The sequence below is a fragment of the Salmo trutta genome, chromosome 6, assembly GCF_901001165.1.
Source record: "Salmo trutta chromosome 6, fSalTru1.1, whole genome shotgun sequence".
NCBI classification, from domain to species: domain Eukaryota; kingdom Metazoa; phylum Chordata; class Actinopteri; order Salmoniformes; family Salmonidae; genus Salmo; species Salmo trutta.
In genome coordinates this window covers 44,106,550-44,122,901 of record NC_042962.1, presented here as the reverse complement: position 1 = coordinate 44,122,901, position 16,352 = coordinate 44,106,550, and the positions used below count along the sequence as shown (strand labels likewise).

At 47.0% G+C, this 16,352-nt stretch overlaps 1 protein-coding gene across 2 annotated transcripts in view; it reads right to left on the bottom strand.

Annotated features, from left to right (window-relative positions):
- LOC115195977 (aryl hydrocarbon receptor-like) overlaps positions 1-16,352 on the bottom strand; it is a 74,163-nt gene that overhangs the window by 12,717 nt on the left and 45,094 nt on the right. The window contains exons 3-4 of one of the 2 annotated variants that reach the window (XM_029756382.1): positions 10,354-10,440; positions 1,023-1,168 (exon numbers count right to left, since the gene is read on the bottom strand). In XM_029756382.1, the coding sequence (XP_029612242.1) occupies positions 1,023-1,168; positions 10,354-10,440 (233 nt within the window). The remainder of the gene's footprint in view (positions 1-1,022; positions 1,169-10,353; positions 10,441-16,352) is intronic. The other variant, XM_029756383.1, reaches the window with a different exon arrangement.

Below are 16,352 nucleotides of genomic sequence, written 5' to 3'. Positions count from 1 at the left end.
CCAGCCCCTACTGGAGAGAATAGGTTAAAGGGTAAAAGGCTGTGTGTGGTCCGCGTTGAGACCTCCCTGGAGATGGCGATGGTTATCTTTAGCAATAAAGCTAATGCTAACGAGAACTAGCATAGCCCTCACTGAGAAATGGGACAGCACGCTAACACTCCTAGCATTAGCCCCCAATGAGAAATGGGACAGCACTGTCAGAGGCATTGCCCCACGGGTAATGAAATGAGCGAGTCAAACTCAGGATTTAGTCAGGAGGGCAGGGACTCTGGGTGTTTACTCCAGGAATATGACTCTATATGTGTGCTTTAGACAAGTGGTTGAATCCGCGTCTTCTTCTTTTCTCCTTTGTTGGCATTGAACATACACGTACGAGAGGTTATCATTTTATGGAGGTTGTCGAAATAACAAAGAGTTTACAATCGAGCATATTTGTTCGAGACTGTGTACAGGGGTTCTACATCTATGGTATACAGTATGCGTGATATATAGGCTGATAACGAGAGGCAGTAATCCCTAACTCTCGTGAGGTGGAGGAGTTTCGGTCGTGTCAAGACGTAAAACAAATAGCTTTTCCTATAACTGGAGGGGAAGGAGTGAGGTTGGTTTCTTTACATGTAGATGGGTATGAGAGGCATCATATAGTGTGTGTGAGCTGGGGGACAGGTCGCTGCTTGCCCCTCACGTCAGCTAAGCTTCCTCAGGTAAACACCAGAGGGACAGAGAGAGAGAGAGAGGCCTTGGGGTGGGGGGAGAGACAGACAGACAGGCAGACAGACAGACAGGCAGACAGGCAGGCAGGCAGGCAGGCAGGCAGGCAGGCAGGCAGGCAGGCAGGCAGGCAGGCAGGCAGGCAGGCAGGCAGACAGACAGACAGACAGACAGACAGACAGACAGACAGACAGACAGACAGACAGACAGACAGACAGACAGACAGACAGACAGACAGACAGACAGACAGACAGACAGACAGACAGACAGACAGACAGACACTGTACACATACAGTACACACACTGTGTACCTGGAGCAGGAGGTTTCCCTCGGAAAACGGGACCGCTTCCACAGAGGTCATGGTGGGCGTGCTCTTCGCTAGAGTGATCTGTCCATTCCCTCCGAACCCCACCGCTCTCTCCACCCCCCACCCTGGACTGCCTTTCTTCATGGTCGCTGCAAAACAGAACAGAGAGAGAAACATAACTTCACACCGGCACGCAATCCTGAAAGCGATGCGCGCCGGACAGGGGGAGAAAGCAGCAAGGAACTGACTTGTCAAAGGTTTTGTTGACGTGCTCTCTGCTAACGTCTGTAACTCTTTTCCTTATTATTCTTCCAAACCAATGAGGATAGTAATACAAGCCCAGACACACACACACGCACGCACGCACGCACACACACACACACACACACACACACACAACAACAGCAGCAGGGGTTGGAGAGAGGGAAGGAGAGCTGCCTCCTACAGCCACACAGGCAGCTCTCCCTCCCTCTCTCCAACCCCTGCTGTTGTTGTTGTCGTGTGTGTGTGTGTGTGTGTGTGTGTGTGTGTGTGCGTGTGTGTGTGTGTGTGTGTGTGTGTGTGTGTGTGTGTGTGTGTGTGTGTGTGTCTGGGCTTGCATTACTATCCTCGTCGGTACCGGAAATCTTCAAAAGTCACCACAAGGATAGTAAAGGATAGTAAAAGACAGTCCCCTCAAGAACAAAGGCTATTTTAAGCTTAGTTTAAGGGTTTGGTTTAGGGTTAGAATTAGGGTTAGGGGTTAAAGGTGGAGTTAAGGTTAGGGTTAGGTTTAGGAAAAATAGGATTTTGAATGTAAATACATGTTGGGTCCCCACAAGGATAGCAAAACATATGGTGTGTGTGTGTCTGTGTGCATGCGCTTGCTTGCATGTATCTGTGTGTCAGCCAGGATTGGCTTTGGGCTCATTTGGGACTTAACTTTGACTTCAGACTTAATAGATGGGATTATAAGACCTCCCTCCCAATTTGTCTAACTCCATTTTCTCCTTCCCTTGTTCATGTGTTTTCATCCCCAGGAGAAGCCCTGACAGAGAGCGAGGCACATAGGGGACTAAGCACGGGCGTGTACGTCATATGTTTCACCTGGAGACTTGAGACGTACTCCAGATGTCCAAAGGCCTCTAATCTATATTTGTGTCCCCTAAAAGCAGAGCAGCAGACACCAAGTATGTTTGCAAAAAAACAAAGCCAATTGCTTTCAGAATTGCCGGATGAGCAGCGACTATTTCTGTCCATTAGTCTAATATCTCAAAGGTGGTCTTCTTAAAATAGGTCAGAATCGAAAGAGAGAGAGAGAGGGAAGAAAAAGAAAAGGGGAGAGAATGCGAGACGAGAGAGAGAGAGAGAGAGGAAGAGAGAGGCTGACAGACAAAGTCAGAGTGACAGAGAAGGAGACAAACAAATGGAGGTGACAGACAGTGACAAATAGCTGTACAATACTGGAGTCGGACACATCAGTGACTGACTCCACCAGACTCCAGACTGCAGTCCAGACTGAACCGTAGAGCTCTGGTCTTTCCCGTCTGTAGCTCCAGACCAGAACAAGAGCCTCCTTGTTCCCACTCTCAGCCTCCCCTCGACCCTCATACCCGGCTGGACACAACACACCCACTGTGCTCAGCCACTTCTGATGAGGGCTGAAAGAGCCGGGGGCTTTCTCTTCCTTCACCACAGATCCTAAATCAATAAAGCATGTTGCTCAGCCTGAACTACAGCTTGGTCTGGGCCTGGTTGGACCTGGCTGGGCTAGTTTGGCGTGGCTGGGCTGGGCCTGGTTGGGCTGACTGGGGGCTTCTCTTCACCAACACAAATTCTTTCAATCACAGAGATAAGTGACTCTCAAAGTACCTTGCTATAAGTCTATAAGTTTCCCAATTGGAATGTGAGTGTGTGGCTGCTTTGTACATTGGCTAGCCCAGAGCAAGCTAGAGTGAGTGGCTGCTGTACATTGGCTAGCCCAGAGCTAGCTAGAGAGAGTGGCTGCTGTACATTGGCTAGCCCAGAGCTAGCTAGAGAGATTGGCTGCTGTACATTGGCTAGCCCAGAGCTAGCCAGAGAGAGTGGCTGCTGTACATTGGCTAGCCCAGAGCTAGCTAGAGAGATTGGCTGCTGTACATTGGCTAGCCCAGAGCTAGCCAGAGAGAGTGGCTGCTGTACATTGGCTAGCCCAGAGCTAGCTAGAGAGATTGGCTGCTGTAGACTACATTTGGCTTGCCTGACAACTCCCACTAAATTCTTACGCTGCTCTGTCGTTCGCTACATACTTTCGTCGTCTGTGGTGACGAGGGGAACGAGGGGGGTTGTACACAAGACAAAGTCAACAGTGATTGGATCATCTCAAACCAATCAGAGTATCAAAGCCAATGATTTACCCACGTGTGTTCTGGCTCTAGCCCAACCTATCAGTTTCTGGACCAATCACACAGCCCCGAATGTGTTCACATTTGATGAAGGGTCAGGGAGGTACTCAGATCCAGACTGAGGAGAAGAAACAAATGTCTGTGGGCATGAAAGGAGTCTGGGTAGCCAGGCAAACATTAGGCTATAGCACAGAGCTAACCCTTGCTCTGAGGTACGGCCTGAGAGCATTTGGCTGACTGCTAAAGTCTACATTGGAGTTAGCTAGAGTTTGTGGTTGCTGTACAGGCTAGCCTGGAGCAAACTCTGCCCCTGAGGTACGGTCGGCTGCAGGCTGGGTGGGGCGCCCAGTCATTTCCTGTGTTGTGCGCTACAGGCTGCAGCTAATGCTATTTCTGGATCCTCAGCCGTTATCAAGCCCTCTGTATCACAAGAAGAAGAATATAGAAAAAAGAAAGGGAGGGAAATCGAGAGAGAGAGATCGAAAGAGAGCGAGCGAGAGAGTGAGAGAGCGAGAGAGAGAGAGAGAGAGAAGAACAAAAACAACAGTGTTTCTTTCCAGCAACAAAACCCCAAAATACCTTTCCCACAGGACACAGATGTTGGGAGATAATTTTGGGGGAAATGCCAAGTCAAAGGCAAACCATTTAAAAGGACGATGGACTATCGATATGGCCCAGTAAATTGCAGAGTACTTAACTACGTAGCATACATCAGGGTTAGGATGGAAAGAGAGCAAACGAGAGAGAGAGAAAGAGAGAGAGAGAAAAATAAAGAGAGAGAGCGAGAGCGAGAGCGAGAGAGAGAGAGAGAGAGAGGCGGGAGGAAGAAAGAGAGCACCGTTTCAGGGTTTGGCAGACATGTACAGTATGTGGCTATGTGGTATGGTTACTTTCCCATGTTTGTTCCAGTAATGACTAAGGGAGGAAGAGAAGACCGTTTTTCTATTTGGGCTGACAATGAGGCCTCATGACTGGGTCATGACTGTGGCCCTATAGCTCAGCTGGTAGAGCGTGACGCTTGCAATGCCAGAATAGTGGGTTTGATTCCTGGGAGCACTGTACGTAAAATGTATGCATGCATGACTAAATCACTTTCGATAAAAATGTCTGCTAAATGGCATATATATGATGTGTAGCTGGCATGTGGACCAGGGAGACAGCTGTTTAATTCAGTGAACCAACTAGAGAGAAAATGGGCCAGGGTTCATATTCTCAGTGTCAGAGTGCTGATATAGGATAAATGTTTCCTCTTAGATCATAATGAATATGATTATATATAAAGCACTCTGAGATGCTTTATGAATACGGGCCCAGAACTCCAATATAGCAGTTGCCTGACCCACGTAAAGGGAGCCAGTCCTGGCAGGACTAGATGTGTTGTGGTGCTGTTACCCTGCTGCTGTTACTGGAGCACAGAGACCAAACCAAACCCTTGGAACAGTTCACTGGGTTTAACCAGTCAAACGAGCTTCGACTTCCCTATCAGAAAATCTGTGGCCTGGCCTCAAGGGCTGTGGGGTTAACCTCGACACTGACGTGAAGCTCTGACTACACAGCAAAGGAATGACTGGCAGGGCTGGCTCAGCCCGGTCCACACACACGCACGCAGACGCACACGCACGCACGCACAAACACACACACACACACACACACACACACACACACACACACACACACACACACACACACACACACACACACACACACACACAGGCCTCCGCAGAGGGGAGGCAAAACAAGGAAAACAGACCAGGCCGCAAAATTGCCACTTGGCCGGTCAGATAGCAGCAACAGCAACACCACATTCCTCTATTCTCTCCTGACTGACTGACTGGCTGACTGTAGCCGCGAAGAGCTGGAAATGGACGCGAGTAACCGAGTTTTAAAAAACGAAAATGGTCTGAAGTGGTTTGGTCAGTGTAGGACTGTTTCAGCAGGAACTCTGCCCCGGCCCGCGGAACTCAATCCATCAGGACTCAATTACCATTCAAATGATATTCCTACTGCTGCCAGTGTATATTATGGAGAGTAGCCTATGATCAGAGGCTTTGGAATCATCTAGATCCAGTTCTTCTTTCCTAATGATCCCCTGTCACCGGCCTCTATGCACTTTGATATGGCATTTTCGTTTGATGACGCGCTCGTCATAATTTCTCGTCATTTACTTCAAAACAAAATATTCCGTTGATATTTTCTTTTGAATGTTTCCAATACTAGGGAAATGCCAACATATCCCTTCAGAACCACAAAGTTGGCACTCTCACATTCAAGCCATCGCTACTCAACCTAGTGACGAAGAGAGAGTAGAGAGTGTAAGACAGTCGCACGTACACGCACGCACACGCATGCTCACGCGCACACGCACGCACACACACACACACACACACACACACACACACACACACACACACACACACACACACACACACACACACACACACACACACACACACACACACACACCGACCCTCACCGCCACCTCAACACCCCAGGGCAGGCAGCTGATCTGCTGACCACAGCTGTCCTCACTGGGCAGAGGGCAGCAGTCTAGTCTCATCATTATTTTAGTATTAGAAGGTCAACCCACCAGTCAGTCTCCTGTAGGACCAAACAGAACCATAAAAGGTCTCTAATTTCAAGGGGAATACAATCTACCCACCCACCACTATAGTCAGGGTCAGGGAGTCAGGGAGCCAGGGAGTCAGGGAGCAAGAGAGTCAGGGAGCCAGGGAGCCAGGGAGTCAGGGAGCCAGAGAGTCAGGGAGTCAGGGAGCCAGGGAGTCAGGGAGCCAGGGAGTCAGGGAGCCAGAGAGTCAGGGAGCCAGGGAGCCAGGGAGCCAGGGAGTCAGGGAGTCAGGGAGCCAGGGAGCCAGGGAGTCAGGGAGTCAGGGAGCCAGAGAGTCAGGGAGCCAGGGAGTCAGGGAGCCAGGGAGCCAGAGAGTCAGGGAGCCAGGGAGCCAGGGATGGTCTGGGCACCTAATGGATGAGCATGGTCTATATATATATATATACACACTGCTCAAAAAAATAAAGGGAACACTTAAACAACACAATGTAACTCCAAGTCAATCACACTTCTGTGAAATCAAACTGTCCACTTAGGAAGCAACACTGATTGACAATAAATTTCACATGCTGTTGTGCAAATGGAATAGACAACAGGTGGAAAGTATAGGCAATTAGCAAGACACCCCCAATAAAGGAGTGGTTCTGCAGGTGGTGACCACAGACCACTTCTCAGTTCCTATGCTTCCTGGCTGATGTTTTGGTCACGTTTGAATGCTGGCGGTGCTTTCACTCTAGTGGTAGCATGAGACGGAGTCTACAACCCACACAAGTGGCTCAGGTAGTGCAGCTCATCCAGGATGGCACATCAATGCGAGCTGTGGCAAGAAGGTTTGCTGTGTCTGTCAGCGTAGTGTCCAGAGCATGGAGGCGCTACCAGGAGACAGGCCAGTACATCAGGAGACGTGGAGGAGTCCGTAGTAGGGCAACAACCCAGCAGCAGGACCGCTACCTCCGCCTTTGTGCAAGGAGGAGCAGGAGGAGCACTGCCAGAGCCCTGCAAAATGACCTCCAGCAGGCCACAAATGTGCATGTGTCTGCTCAAACGGTCAGAAACAGACTCCATGAGGGTGGTATGAGGGCCCGACGTCCACAGGTGGGGGTTGTGCTTACAGCCCAACACCGTGCAGGACGTTTGGCATTTGCCAGAGAACACCAAGATTGGCAAATTCGCCACTGGTGCCCTGTGCTCTTCACAGATGAAAGCAGGTTCACACTGAGCACATGTGACAGACGTGATAGAGTCTGGAGACGCCGTGGAGAACGTTCTGCTGCCTGCAACATCCTCCAGCATGACCGGTTTGGCGGTGGGTCAGACATGGTGTGGGGTGGCATTTCTTTGGGGGGCCGCACAGCCCTCCATGTGCTCGCCAGAGGTAGCCTGACTACCATTAGGTACCGAGATGAGATCCTCAGACCCCTTGTGAGACCATATGCTGGTACGGTTGGCCCTGGGTTCCTGCTAATGCAAGACAATGCTAGACCTCATGTGGCTGGAGTGTGTCAGCAGTTCCTGCAAGAGGAAGGCATTGATGCTATGGACTGGCCCGTCCGTTCCCCAGACCTGAATCCAATTGAGCACATCTGGGACATCATGTCTCGCTCCATCCACCAACGCCACGTTGCACCACAGACTGTCCAGGAGTTGGCGGATGTTTTAGTCCAGGTCTGGGAGGAGATCCCTCAGGAGACCATCCGCCACCTCATCAGGAGCATGCCCAGGCGTTGTAGGGAGGTCATACAGGCACGTGGAGGCCACACACACTACTGAGCCTCATTTTGACTTGTTTTAAGGACATTACATCAAAGTTGGATCAGCCTGTAGTGTGGTTTTCCACTTTAATTTTGAGTGTGACTCCAAATCCAGACCTCCATGGGTTGATAAATTGGATTTCCATTGATTATTTTTGTGTGATTTTGTTGTCAGCACATTCAACTATGTAAAGAAAAAAGTATTTAATAAGATTATTTCATTCATTCAGGTCTAGGATGTGTTATTTTAGTGTTCCCTTTATTTTTTTGAGCAGTGTATATCATCCCAGGGTGACAGTAATGGGATATGTAGTCTACCCCATCAACAAGTAGTCTACCCCATCAACAAGTAGCCTACCAAGGTCAAAAGTAGAACATTATATATAAGGAATTGGGTGCTATTTAGGACACAGACAAACTGTCTTTATTTGTTGTCTCACTGTAATGTCATCAGGCGGTGGAAGGACGATTCTGTATGCCTTGTTGATGACGTGCTTAGGCGACAGTAGTTTGTATGTATGTGTGTGTGTGTGTTTGTGTATGCGTGCGTATGTGTGTGAATGACCAGGTTCGAGCTACCTGCCAAAAGGTTAAAGGGTGAAAGGCTGTGTGTGTGTGTGTGTGTGAATGATATAATAAGCTTGCAGATGTTCAACCGGTATACAGAAGTGTCTCTGAAAGCACACACATCGAATCACTACAGAGCAGGGCCTCTCTTGGACTGCTACAGTACAGATACAATAATGACACCCAATATAAACGGCTTCCTGTCACACCGAAGAGGAAATGTTGAACCCACAAAAAGTCTACATGCACAAACACATATATACATCCCCATACAAGCCACCTACAGTGCAGTTCAGCTGTGTTGTACTATACCTCTCTACCTCCCTCTTTTCCTCGCCTTTCTCTCTCTCTACCTCCATCCCTCTTTCACCCCCTCTCTTCCTCCCTCTTCACCACGCATCCATCTCCCTCTTTCACTTCCTCTTTCCTTCCCTCGTTTACCTCCCTCTCTCCCTCGCTCCCTCCAACTCTGGTGTATAGTATAGGAACACACCGACTGCCGTGTGACTAGCTCATCCCCCTTTTAACGGCTGATGTTTCCCAGACAGAGCCAGGGAGCCATGACTCATACTCTTTACACTGGAGGAGAGAGCGAGGGAGGAGAGAGCGAGGGAGGAGAGAGGGAGGGGAGGGGGGGAAAGGGAATGGAGAGAAAGCAGGAGGAGAGAGAGGGAAGAGAGAGGGGGTAATAGGGGGAGAAGAGAGACTGGGAGGAGATAAAAAAAGAGAAATGAGAGACGGGGCAAGAGAGGGAGAGGGAGGTGGGAGAGAGAAAGAGAGAGAGGAGATCAAGATCAAGATAGAGCGAGCGAGAGGGGGCAAAAAGAGAGGGAGAGAGAGAGGAGTTACAGTTTAAGACAGAGAGGGGCATAAATTGAAAGGGAGAGAGAGGGAGAGAGAGAGAGGGAGAGGGAGAGAGAGAGGGAAGCCCATCCTCCTCTATCTGTTCTTGCTCTTGTATGGCCATCTAGTTAATGACCATCGCGTGCAGAGTGAGACTGCATCCTTGACAGCACCTGAACCCTATTAGCTAACAAACTGGACCACTTCCCAGTATTTTCTTGCTCTCTTTTTTTTTGTGTGTAAATGGTGTTTGGCACTAATGACTCCCTCCCACTTGCTGCCCTAAACATAAAGAACTTCATACACTTCATAGGTAAACAAATGTGTGATGGTGCCCTTAGCACTCACTGTGGGTGGACTACAATACCAAAACCAGTCAGGGGTAACGAGAGACCCACACAGGTCCCTATCCTGTTGTTCTCTCTTGACTCAACCTGGGCGAAAATCGATAATACAACAACGTAACTGTTTTGTATGTCATTTTCGTACCAGTTTAAGTGAAGTACTGTACACAACATGAGACTGAGGATTGTGTACGTGTGTATGTATGTGTGTGCGGAGGTTTTGCCCGATGGTATGTTTAAAGCCCAGGGAGAGAGAGGAGAGCTCCAGTGTGTGGGATGTATAAACATGTACTTCTAAATAACGACTTGTTCGTTTCTCAACCCTGGAGTTTTTTCTGAGCCGTGCCAAAAAGTTGTAATTTCTCTCATGGCGCGCTCGGCTCCTATGTTTAACATGATTTACAGCGAAACATAAGGCTAAAGATAGATTTTATGCACTCTGCAGTTTCACATACATCATCGGCCACCTTTTCTTCCCACCTTTTTCTCTGTTTGTGAGGCTGAGCTATGTTAGAGATTGTGAAATGCGTGAAATAAAATGTAGGCTACGGCCGATTGATTTCCTCGGTGTCTAAGCTAAGCACACATTGGTTTGTAAACTCTTCAGTTCCTGCGCAACTTTCTTTCTGGTGATAAATCAGTAATTGCAAAAGTCATTTTCAACAGTTCACACTAGCAAAAAAAATAAAAACTACAAAACAGTGCCAATGTGTTACTGAGTTAGAAAGAATGTTAGAATGATATACAGTAAGACAAGTACACTGTACTAGTGTACTGTATACTAGTAAGTGTAGTACTACAGGAATGCTTTAGTAGGCTAGGCTTTGTGTTGTGGGCATGTTGGGGCATGCTCAGTGGACCTCTTCTGTAATACTCGGGTGCCTCCCCCAGTCTACGCACTTGGAACTTCTCTCCTCTTCTCTCTGCCTCCACGTCCTGACTCTGCCCTCTGTGGCCAACCCGGAGCTGTTTCCCATTTGCGCAGTACTTCAGATTTGGGGAGAAAGAAGAAAACAGTGAGCGAAAGAAACAAACGAGGAGAACAAAGAGGAAGAGAAGAGGGGGAAGGAAGAAAGAAAGAAAGAAATAAAGAAAGAAGGAATGGCTGTGGGGAAGTAGCAGCACCGTGGGAACTCAACTGGACTGGTTCAGATTCTGATGCTGGAAAACCAGCCGACTCTGTTTCATCCATCCCACACTGCACTGTAGCACTACCTATGACTTTAATTAGAACCAGCTGGACTGGGGAAAGCAGCTAGCAAACCCCCAGTCAGTTCCCTAATAAAACAACAGACCCCATTCATATCTCTTCCCCCCATCTCTCTCTACATCTCCCTTTTCAGGCCTTTAAAGTATAGAGGTAAAGCGATGGGGCCTCCTCAGCCGCTAGGGGTTCCCCTAGGCTCTATGCTAAGTCCTCTAGAGATTCTACTACAACTTCTCCTGGCATCAGACGCTGTACATACAGTAGAGGAAAAGAAACCATTTAAGCCCCCTGCACCCCTACAGTCCCCCACCCTCTCTTCTCTCTCTCTCTCTCTCTCTCTCTGTATCTACAAACCCTCTGACCCTCCCTTATCCTTCCCCTGTCTCTCCCTAACTTCTCCCCCACACCCATTCACTGGGTTTTTTTGAAGACTTTGAAACCTAAGAGCTGAATTGAACCATTGTTTTCCCTGCCTGCCTCGTCGTCTGGCCGGCTAGCACAACCTCATCCAGCCTCTCTCATATCTCTCTCTCTCTTTCTTGTTTAAGGGCAGGTCATAACTTGCAGAGCTCTGGAGGAGCCCAGTGCTCTATCTATCTGTAGATCTGTAGCGGGTCTGTTATGTACCACAGGAGAACCAAGAAATGAAGGGCGACACCACGGCTGTCTTTTAGGCTTTCATGTTGATCTGCAATAGTATTGTGAAAAGACAGGACAGGAACACATCAGTCTCCAATGCACCATCTGACAAGTTGTTCTACACAGGAGCATGAAGAAAGGTAAAACACATATCCTGTCTCACATCCCCAATACATTGCTAGGTGCTATCAGTGTTAACAGTACCAAAATACAACAACTCATGTACAAAAACACTGCAACACAAACAAGTTACAACGTGAAATCGCCTCTATCCCATTCAGACCTTAGAGGACCAAACTACATCTTCCATAATGCAACGCCAGCACCAGTCGGCAGCTCAGCTAACCGTCTGCATCACAGAAAGGCATGCTAGCTAGCAACAGCAGCACTCTGTAAACTATATTAATAACAACAATAAAACTCTGAAAGTTACGTGTTTCAATAGTCTCACACTCCCTTGTAACAATATCTACAGCATTAACCTTGGGATGTTTTATTTATTTCACGTTATGGACTTCTACAAAGGAGTAATGTGCAACACATACCTTTCTCTCTCAGTGTTTTCTCGGACTGAGGAGAACGGGAGCTACGGGTAGTACCAGGGTGTTAGTAGGTGACGCAAGCACCCAGATGAAATAAAATACATTTAATGAAACAAAACCCGAAGATGTTAACATCATTCAGCTACTGTAGCTGCCTACCTAACATCAACAGGCATCACCAGTAGCGCAACAATTAAAAATAGAAACCAAAAGTAAAGTTCCTGGTGATCATAGCGATCTGACTCCCCCTTCTGTCTGAACTTGGAATATTCCTGTTCGCGGGCTTTGGCCACTGACCCTCAACCTGGTTGTTCTGCGCTGTGTACTATTCTAATAATTTGAAGTTTGATGGAATAACCATTTTAACTCTACTACAGATCGACACTCTCTCTTCAGCAGTGGCACATACAGACCCCCTTGGTTCCCTTGTACAGTACAATACAGTATACAGGCCCAGTTCACACAACTTTTTTGAAGAGTGACTTGGATTTATTTAATCAATTCACCATTAGCATACTTGTTCTTCCGAAATATTTCTTAACATATTGTACCTACAGCAAGATATTCTGACAAGGTATCTATGCATTTGTTTACGACCTTGACAAAGGTCCTACAGTTGCCCCCAGGTAAGCACAAAGGCTACTTAGCTTCCTCTGAGTCCATGTGGTCAACGAGCATAGAATCATCTCAATTTTACATCTGTTAATATTAACTTTACATTTTTTTTACATTTTTAGTCATTTAGCAGACGCTCTTATCCAGAGTGACTTACAGCATTTTTTTTTTGTACTGTTCTTATACCCAATGAGCTATTGGCAGAATAAGACGGACACTCTAGACGCCACCCCAAGTTACCCTTCTTGGGGTTTCCATTATACAATTTGGTGAAAATATGTGCAGGACAGCTAATAAGCGACATTACTGTCTCCCCTCTGGCCCTCATTCATGTGCACTCATTGTACTGTATATGTGTCCTGTGGCATACTTTGTTACAGAACACATAAACAGAAGTAGACTGTAGCTGTCCGATGGTGGACTATAGGTGTGCTACGTATACAGTGTTTCATTTTCATTTCACCTTTATTTTGACAGGGAGTCATGCTGAGAACGACGTCTCTTTTACAGATGAGCCCTGTATACACGGCAATACACAGTAATCGTAGAAAACAAACACATTCTTCAGTAAAAAAAGAAAGTCTATAATCGGCCCTAGAGGCACCGATTCATCCAATTTCGGAGCGCCTTGGAGATCATTCCACAAGTAAGGTGCTAAAAAAACTAAAAGCAGATTGAGCTAACTCAGTGGAGTTAGTTGATCTAACTCAGTGGAGTTTGTTGATCTAACTCAGTGGAGTTAGTTGATCTAAATCAGTGGAGGTAGTTTGATCTAACTCAGTGGAGGTAGTTTGATCTAACTCAGTGGAGGTAGTTTGATCTAACTCAGTGGAGGTAGTTTGATCTAACTCAGTGGAGTTAGTTGATCTAACTCAGTGGAGTTAGTTTGATCTAACTCAGTGGAGGTAGTTTGATCTAACTCAGTGGAGTTAGTTGATCTAAATCAGTGGAGGTAGTTTGATCGTTGATCTAACTCAGTGGAGTTAGTTGATCTAACTCAGTGGAGATGGAAGGGACCGGGTCTGGTATCTCGTACGTCTGTGTGGTGTAGCATAGCGGTCTGACATGGCAGCAAATGCCTAGGCCACATCGGGGTTAATCTCAAATGGCACCTTACTCCCTAGGTAGTGTACTACTTTTGACCAGGGCCTGCGTGCCTATGAAGGGAATAGGGTGCTATTTGGGACACAGCTATGGTTTGTCATGGAGCAGGTGGGACAGAGATTTACTCCAGAATAAAGCCCTCAAATGCAACTGTGGACCTTGAAGACCCACATTGGGTGACATAAACAACACCCTCTACAGAACAGGGACAGGGGCAACTTTCCTGGAAGTCACAGCAGGCATGTTCCCAAAAGGTCACACTAAGGTATAAGTTACAGCACATTGCTATTCAAGGTTCCACAGCAGAATATGAACCTACTGTACATCATAGAACATAGGCATTATTCATTCCCCATAGGCTATACCAGGGGTATTCAGATCCTACCCTGTTTGTTTTCTGTTCTACCTGATACTTAACTGCACCCACCTGGGGTCCCAGGTCTAAATCATTCCCTGATTAGAGGGGAAGAATTACAAAAAGCAGTGGAACTGGCTTCAAGGTCCAGATTTGAATTTGAGGGCTTTATACTGTGAAGGCTAGGGTACGTCTAAAATAGTCATAGAGACGAAGGGTTAATGAACCAAACTAAGAACCTACGTGAAGCACAATACAGAACTATATAATACTACTCCATTATCCAGCAACCATCAGACATCAGTCTCCTACAGCCTACAGTAAACCTTAAACACTGAGGGATCATGGGACGAACTGTACTCTCAGAGCTATTTCCTGTTAGAGGAAACACATACAACTCTCTTCCCTGAGAGAGAGAGAAAGATATATATATATATATAGAGAGAGAGAGAGAGAGAGAGAGAGAGAGAGAGAGAGAGAGAGAGAGAGAGAGAGAGAGAGAGAGAGAGAGAGAGAGAGAGAGAGAGAGAGAGAGAGAGAGAGAGAGAGAGAGAGAGAGAGAGAGAGAGAGAGAGAGAGAGAGAGAGAGAGAGAGAGGAGAGAGAGAGAGAGAGAGAGAGAGAGAAGAAACAAAGAGAGAGACAGAGAGAGAGGAGAAACAAAGAGAGAGACAGAGAGAGAGGAGAAACAAAGAGAGAGACAGAGAGAGAGACAGAGAGGAGAGACAGAGAGACAGAGAGAGAGAGAGAGAGAGAGAGAGAGAGAGAGAGAGAGAGAGAGAGAGAGAGAGAGAGAGAGAGAGAGAGAGAGAGAGAGAGAGAGAGAGAGAGAGAGAGAGAGAGAGAGAGAGAGAGAGAGAGAGAGAAGAAACAAAGAGAGAGACAGAGAGAGAGGAGAAACAAAGAGAGAGACAGAGAGAGAGGAGAAACAAAGAGAGAGACAGAGAGAGAGACAGAGAGAGAGACAGAGAGACAGAGAGAGAGAGAGAGGAGAAACAAAGAGAGAGACAGAGAGAGAGACAGAGAGACAGAGAGAGAGAGAGAGGAGAAACAAAGAGAGAGACAGAGAGAGAGAGAGAGGAGAAACAAAGAGAGAGACAGAGAGAGAGACAGAGAGACAGAGAGAGAGAGAGAGGAGAAACAAAGAGATCTAGAGACGAGAAGGAGAAAGAGAGAGAGAGAGAGACAGTGAGTGAGTGAGTGAGTGAGTGACATGGTGTGCGAGAGGTCTTGCATTTTGTTATCACAATAAAGAGCCTTTGTTATAACTGGATTTACTGGAATCCGATCCCATTTGGAGCCTATCTTCGCACCACATGTCATTGTAGAACTCTATCTGCTTATGTGGGCACCATAAACCTGCTGCACAGACCCTGACCCTTGATCCTGGTGTGTAGTGAGATTAGGTTTAGAAGAGCGCAGAGTGCGGCCCAGACATCCCTCTGTTTACATTCCCCTGCCTCCATGCTATGTCACATATGGGCCGCTGTTTCATTTGTCGATAGGCCGTATTCATGCTGCCACCCACCCCAATGACGGGCTAGACCAGAGCTAGAAGCAGCTAACTTCCAGCTTCTCGCTGCTAAAGAAATACAAACTCAGTTTTTCTCTCAGTTTTTTCCCCCTTGACGTTTCACCACTCAGTGAGTGTGTTCCTGTTGTTGTTTTTTGCAAAGGATTCTGGGAGAGGGAAGTGACTAATTAACGACAAACTATGAGTGAGGAGGAAACCGTACAGACCTTAAAAACAGAAGTTCGAACAGAATATAAAACATTTGAGTCAGGTTCCATGAAGTTTTGATCAAGTCTAGTGTGAGAAAGATTCATATTCTATGCTGTGTTCTCCAAATACTACAAGTAAATCAATATCATAAAACATGTTTTTTTTATTACATGTAGCATGTTCTACGTGTCTTCTGTAGAATTGTAAAGTGAGATTCAATACTGTACTCCAGTTTAGGTATTGTTGAATTAATGGTTCATGATAAAATATGTAGTTTCCTTTTCCAACAGCCCCCCATGGCACCAGCAATACCTATTTCATAGCTACATGGATCCTATCCAGCTCTCCACTTATGCAAAGTAGATAAATGCAGAGTTAAAGTGTGGTTGGAGCCAGCAGCACCTGAATCATCTGACAAACAAGTATTTTTGTTTCATCTACAGAGAAAGAGTTAGAGGGAAAGAGAGCGGGGGAGAGAGAGTTAGACCGAGAAAGAGAGAGAGAGAGAGAGAGACACTCCAAAGAGACTGTGACGACGGTGACGGTTGTCTGCGCGGACAGGCATTGCTGGAGGTCCGTTTATACTGTTGTCTGGATCATTAATGAATGGATGGATACAACATAATTAGCCTTCAATGTCAAAGCCAACAGTCAGCGAGAGAGAGAAGCACACTAAAGCCTTTGCCAAAGATGAAGCACGGACGAGCTCAGGAGG